A 7,159-nucleotide genomic window follows, 5' to 3' on the forward strand; every position below is an offset into this window, starting at 1 on the left:
AGTAAGCATACTTGCACAATTAATTTTTTTCCATTCCTCGGCTCTTCAGCATCTTTCATAGCCCTCTACTCTAAAACTGTTTTAAAATAAGGTTTGTAAAACAAAGTACTTCTGCTCTTAAATAGAGTAATCTCACTTATTTCTCAAATTCAGAAGACTTTTGAAGCAACCTACATTTTTTTTATTCTCTACTAATAAGATTTTTTTTTAAAGTAGCATAAAGCATAAATCTTCTTTACTAGAGAGGGTATTCAAAGAACCCACTACTGTGCTCACAGTTACTGACATAACAGACTCCAAAGAAATTTATGCTTATAAAAATGCAAGTAATGTTTAACACAGAGTAACTTCATAAAAAGAACATTTATCCCCTTTGGGGTTTGCATCCACTTATTTGTGCACTTTAAGCACATGTCTCAATTATACTTTCAAATTGAAGAACTGAAATGCAGATCATGATGTTTTGAGTAAAACTGTCAGACATGTACATCCATGACAGGGTTTTTCATCCCACTTTTCTGCTTGCACCTAGAAGTGTTTTCCAAGGAGCTCACAGGAAGTCCACAATCACTAAGGTTAACTTTGTTATATAAGGTATATAATATGTATATAATTGCAAAATTTTAAAGGCGTGAAGACCAGTCATCTAAAAAAATCTAAGGAACTGAAACTCCACCATCTAGTTTTCAAATGCTAGAAAAAATGGACAACTAGAGTTGCACCAGGAAAACATTCATGTCAGAAAAACAAAGCACTTCCTAAATCACGCAGGGTCCACTAATGTAAGGATCAAGATGAAACTTTTAAATTGCAGAATATTCCTAGCACAAAAACTACACTTCTTTCAGAAGCTCAAGCATCTTTATTCAATTCCCAAGTATCTTGGCTATCCTGAAACACTCAGATCAGTTGAATTTTTACTCAGGATCTACTAATGTAAGCTGACTGACATCAGTATTTCACAGATAACTTGGCTTGAGTAGAAAGTTGTATATACTTACTGGAACAATAAAAGCCAACGTTTTGCCCGATCCAGTCTTTGCAGCTCCAAGTACATCTTTACCTTGTAAAGCCAAACCTATGGTTTGCCTCTGTATCTCTGTTACCACACGATACTGAGCTTCCTGCAGTCCTAATATTTGCAGGGTGGGAAGAGAAGAGAAAGTGTGGAAGGGGAAGAGAACAAAAAAAAATAAGAAAGAGAAAAAAATATTCAATTTTGTCTGCCCATGACTGCATTGCTCTGTTTAGAAAATGCTGTACATGGCAATACTAACCTAAAACTTAGTTTAAAGGAAAAAAAAAGTTCACATGCAGATAAACAATGTATTCCCTTTTACTTATATTATTTTCCAAAGGAGAGTTCTATACTCACCTTTAAGGGTCTTCTTTGACAACGGAAAATCTGAAAATATTTGGATTTCACTTGCATTTATCTGAAACAAAAAAAAATTTAATCAATGCTTACAATCCAACCATAAGAGAGGAATGGAATAGCATTCTACAAGTTGGTGTTAACATAAACATGGAGCAGTTCAGTATGATTCAAATTAGCTAGTCTGGCAACCTGTACTAGTTTGACCTAATCTAAACCCCTGGTTTACCATAAACTATTCAGCAAGTAATGATATACTTGAACAATGCAGACAAATAGCACGATTTAAAGCTCAGACCATCATGAAAACAGAGAGAAATTCAAACTGAAGAGGACCTCAGAAGGCCCCTGGTCTCCACCTTGCTAGAGCCCTGATGTCCTCTTCAGATCTGTGTTTTCAGATCCCAGCAGGGATCTACTGGGAATATATGCTCATCCTCGCTGCAGGGTGTATTTGGGCACCCAGAGCTGCAGCAATATTACATCTATCTGACTGGGAAAAGAAGAGTTCACCTATGTCCTGAAGCTTACCAGATTCACCAACCTATAGCACTCAGTATATTTAATTTTTTAGAGTTGCCCTACAGGGTTAAAAAAAAAAATACTAAAAAAGTAGTTCATTGTCCTGACACCTACTAACTTAGCTTTCTGTATGCACCCAGATTTGAGAGTTGTTAATTACACACACACACACAGAGTCCCCAACAACATGTGTTTGAGTCCATGAGTTTGCTCAATGATTTACACAGATGAGGTGTCAAGTAGAGCTCTTGGGAAAAAATTAATTATTTTCAAGGCTGTTCTAGCAGATGTGAAGAGCTTTCACTGACAAAGTTCACAACTAATAGTAGCAAGACAAAAAACTCAAGAAAAAAAGAGACTACTGTATTTATAAAGCCTGAAAAAGAAGGTAGACTATACAGCTTTGAATGCATGCTGACTAAAATCCATAAACTGAGATTTCTAAACGTCAAACTTGGACCTTTCAACTCATGCCTTTCTAACGGACATTGTTTATCTCCCACAAACTGCTGAACAAAAATCTCCCAAATCAGGGACCAAGCAAAACAGTTTTGAGACCTTCCTGACATCTTGTGTTAAGAATTCCAGAGAAGGCTTCGGATAAAGAGCTACTGAGCTGTCAGATCAGCCTTGTATCTCCTTAAGTACCAAGCCTTTTACAGGCTCTGCCTCTTAGAGAAAACTGAGAGGTTATAGCTGATTAAAGCACCTAAATCACAACAGCACTCTCATCAAGACAAGTAACTTAATACATTAGTTTAACCTCTATAAATTAAAGGTAAAAACAGGTAAAACGCAATAATGCTCTTATTAAAACCTGGTTTTGATACATTTCAAGGCAAAGCTCTTGCAAGGCAGATTTCAAGTTTTCACTGTGTCCTAACAGAGCAATAAAACTTTCGCCAAACATTACTTTGGAGGAGGGAAAGAATCCTACCAGAATCACCATAAATAAAGATCTTTTTTTGACTTTCATAAATTGGAATTCTTGACAAGTACTTCCAAATTCAGTTGGTAATTCCCAGTTTTACTATTTTGCATGCTAAATATTTACAACTCATTGATGCATATGGTTTCTGGTTAATTTCAGCCAAGAGACTATCTGAACAGAAAAACAGTAGGCCTACAGGAGGGAAAAGTATTTTACTAACATCAAAAAAGAATTCATGCAATCGATTATGTGCAACCAAAGGGACAGACTTTAACAGATCAGTGATACATCAAATGGGCTATTGCAGCAATCTGAAATCGTTCTAAATAATTAAAGTATTTCAGTAGTCAACTTCTTTTTAACTCGAGATGACTCAGTAAGAACAGATGCATTAATCAAAATAGAAGACAAATATTGTTCCACTCTTCTACCTCAAACTTCTCTAAATCAATTTAAAAATTATTACATGCATAAGCCTAGCTCGTTCAAGGAACGTACAAGGAAAAAAGTGAAAACAGGACTAAAAGACAAAGGAATGTTGGGAAAGGACATGTCACAAAGCTTCATATATTACTTCTCCGCCCTACATACTTCCAGGAGCTTAGTACCCTTAAAGTTTGAAGGTATGGGTATATTTTTTAAGTTATGTCCAAATTGAAGGCATAGGAATGACTGATGTCTGAGGTCGATCTTCTGATAGTCCTGTTCCACATCTACATGCACCAGTGGAAAACACCAACAACTTCTACTTGGTTTGTTTCCCTGTCCAAAGTTACTACCTCTGCTCATCTGCTGGGAACCTGTAACTGTGATCTCTCTAATCACCTCCATGTGAGAGCAGCCAGCTCATTTCAAATACTTCAAATGCTATTCTGATCTAACTCAACTAATTTGACACTGAGCAGACTAGAAAGGATTTTTCACAAACAGCTCCCCAGCACATCAGTTAGGCTGTTAATGCTTTTCATCAGCACAACTGCTGGTAAAAGACCATGTCCATCAGTGGCCTGACAGGCAACAAAGTCACTGAAAGAACAGAAAACAGCTCAGCTATGAACATACAACACACAAAATGGTCCCATGATACGGACACAGTGAAACTAAATTTCACACTTTCCATCTATGCCGCCACACACTTGCCATCACATGTCAACAAATGGAAAAAAATAATCCAGTAGAAAAGTATAGTGGTTGAGTCTTAATTATTGATTTTGTCTTGTTTATCCACCACAGTCATTCTCACACACGAAATTATGGACAGGAGGCCAAGCTGGATCATCGTGCATCCATAAGCCATTCTACCACTGTTCCACGCACACTAAAACTAAATCTAACCCACACACAGCCTGTGTACCAGAGACCCCAGGCACTGCTCTTCAGAGAGAAGCTTACCTCCTTCCCTTTCTACTTCCCTTGTCCCTAAGGGAACTGCATCATGCAGAACTCACTGGAGGCCCCTGAAGATCCAAGCACATGGCACTTCTTCACAATTCCCACTCCCACTTTAACTAGATCCAGGGTAATACAGAAGAAACACTGGAGACCCAGTGGAAAACTCTGTCAGAGACCAGGAAAGAATATCTGAGGGACTGAAGACAAGAAGTTAGGTGGACATTCAACCCACCTGTATGCTCACAAGCAAGAGAATCCTGGAGCAAAAGGACAGCAAAACCCCAGCAGAGGTGAGACCAAAAGCACCCAGAACTATACTAATACAAGCATATGTTTACCCTTTCTTAATTCTGATGCAAACATGCCTGAACATAACAAGCCTCTTTTCTTCAACATCTAAAACCACACACAAACACAACCTTCCACTATCTGATCCCCACTATGCTGCCCCAAGCTGCACAGTAAAACAGAACTATCACCCATGCCCAGAAACAGATGCATGTTTTCATTTCACACAGTGAAATGGAAACATCCATAAACATTCACATAGCCAAGGCTAGGAGTAGAGGAACATGCGATTTGCTTTCAAGCAGCAAAGCAAATGATCCAGTAAAGCTGAAGAATACTAACTTGCTGAATCTTAACTAATGGAGCTAACACGACCTCTTTATGGTAACAGATGTGTTTCTTCTATACCTCTTGTCATTACTTTCTGCTCAATCAAATTGCAACCACCAAAAAATCATTACCACCAGCTGTGCCGAGTGCTGCATAACCAAGTACAACTGTCCTGAAAATTCAGCGAAAGTCGGCAGGAGGCAGAGCAGCACCACAGGCAGCACACATCTAACCCGTTATTCACAATTACAGTGCTTTCCACTGATCAGTGTCGTTCCAAAGCCGACCATCTCCCGCAGGAATTCAAGGGGATCTGAGTGACAAAACCAACAACACTCACTTCAGGTCTCGCACTCCAATACCTATTTCCTGACTTAAGGCTAAACACATTCATTCATACTGATGGTTCGCTTGTCGTGCGTTTTCTACGGAGACAAACGTGTTCTATCTCCACCTACATTGCCTGGTGAGAAGGGCCAAGTGCCCCTGGTTACAACCTTTCCCACCACCTGCTTCAGCCTCCTCCTCCTCCTCCTCGCTGCCCTCCTGACCACGAACTCCCCCGCCCGAGGGTCCCACTGCCCCCGGCTCCACAGCCTATCCAAAGTCACCTCCACCAAAGCAGCAACTGGCCCCTCCTCTTCTGCCTAGGGAAAAAGGACACAGCATCATCTCTACCTCGTGAAAGCCCTCTGCCCGCCACAGAGCAGTGCCACCCAACACACCTCCTGCCTACAGGCACCACCAGCAGCCCTGCCAAACGGGGGGGCTCCCCACTACTGCCCCGGACCCGCACACAGACACCATCCCTCCTCCTCCCAGTTCTATCCACACGCACGCCACATGAGGAGAGGAGCCGCTTGCTCCCAGACCGCCGTGCCCGCCCGCCCCGCACAGCCCCTCGCTCCCCGGCCCGGCCGCACCTCGGGGTAGCGCTGCACCAGGCGGCCGATGTTCTCCCGCTCCACCAGCCACTCGGGCCGCTTCCTCTCCTTGCGCTGCAGCCGCAGCCTCTTCGTCCGCCGGGTGTATTTCTTCTTCCACCGCTCGAAGCTGCGCACGGGGTCCATGGTGGCCTCCGTGGCCGCGCCGCCGCCGGGCCGGCCCATGCTGTCGGGCCCCGCGAGGCTGGCGCACGGCCGGGGAGGGCGCAGGCGGAGCGCGTCACTCGGGCCGCGCCGCCACCAGGCCCCGCCCGGCCCGGCCCGCGCTCCGCCGGAGCTGAAAGGTGGTGCGGGTGCTGGAGGGAAGTCGGGGTGTGTGGAGTACAGCCCAGGAAAATGAGTTCGTGCCGCAGCAAGGAAAATACGCTGTGATAGATTATAAAACGGAAAGGGAAAAAAAATATTAAGCCTTAATAGAAAAGGGGTATGTGGTTAGTGAGGGCATAAATTTTGTCTTCAGCAGTGGGGTGGTGTGGGGGAATCACAGAATGGATTCGGTTGGAAAGGGCCTTAAAGATTACCCAGTTCCAGCCCCTCTGCCGTGGGCAGGGGCACCGCTTGCTGCACCAGGTTGTTCAAAGCCCCATCCAGCCTGGCCTTGGACACTCCAGGGATGCCACATCCACAGCTTCTCTGGGCAACCTGTTCCCATGCCTCACCACGCTCACAGTGAAGAATTTCTTCCTAATATCTAATCTAAACCTGCCCTCTTTTAGTTTTAATCCAGTCCACCTTGTTTTGAGTTTTTTCCTTGTTTTTGTTCTTGCCCCGTGTAGAGCGCTACCTGCTCTTGTGGAAAGTCCCTCTCCAGCCTCCTTGTAGGCCCCCTACCAGTACTCAAAGGCTGCAATTAGGCCACCCCAAAGCCTTCTCTTTTCCAGGCTGAACAATCCCAGTTCTCTCAGCCTTTCTTCACAGGAGAGGTTCCCACTCCCTCTAAACACCTTGGTGTCCCCCACTCTGGATTTGCTCCCACAGGTCCCCATCCTCCCTGTGCTGGGACCCCAGAGCTGCTGCAGCCCTGCAGGTGGGGTCTGAGCAGAGCAGAGGGGCAGAATCCCCTCCCTGGCCCTGCTGCCCACGCTGCTCTGGATGCAGCCCAGGACACCTTTGGCTTTCTGGGCTGGGAGTGCACACTGACAGCTCATGGCCAGCCTCTCACCCACCAGCACCACCAAGTCCTTCTCTGCACGGCTGCTCTCCATTTGTTTGCCTGTGTTCATACCGGGAGCTTCCCAGACCCATGTGGAGCACCTTGCACTTGGTGCGCTTAATTCTCATGAAAGTCCCACAGGCCCAGTTCTCAAGCTTGTCCAGGTGCCTGTGGATGGCATCCCATCCCTGAAGTGTGTCAGCCACACCTCTCAGCTTGGTGTC

The 7,159-nt window shown here is 44.3% G+C and overlaps 1 protein-coding gene across 1 annotated transcript in view; it reads right to left on the reverse strand.

Annotated features, from left to right (window-relative positions):
- The window catches only part of DDX10 (DEAD-box helicase 10), a 158,800-nt gene extending 152,771 nt beyond the window's left edge, over positions 1 to 6,029 (reverse strand). The window contains exons 1-3 of the mRNA XM_086881915.1: positions 5,762 to 6,029; positions 1,376 to 1,436; positions 1,002 to 1,132 (exon numbers count right to left, since the gene is read on the reverse strand). Coding sequence (XP_086738041.1) covers positions 1,002 to 1,132; positions 1,376 to 1,436; positions 5,762 to 5,947 — 378 coding nt within the window. The 5' untranslated portion in view covers positions 5,948 to 6,029. The remainder of the gene's footprint in view (positions 1 to 1,001; positions 1,133 to 1,375; positions 1,437 to 5,761) is intronic.
- Positions 6,030 to 7,159: the final 1,130 nt, after the last annotated feature.

The sequence above is a fragment of the Cyanistes caeruleus genome, chromosome 3, assembly GCF_971803275.1.
Source record: "Cyanistes caeruleus chromosome 3, bCyaCae1.hap1.1, whole genome shotgun sequence".
Lineage (NCBI taxonomy): Eukaryota > Metazoa > Chordata > Aves > Passeriformes > Paridae > Cyanistes > Cyanistes caeruleus.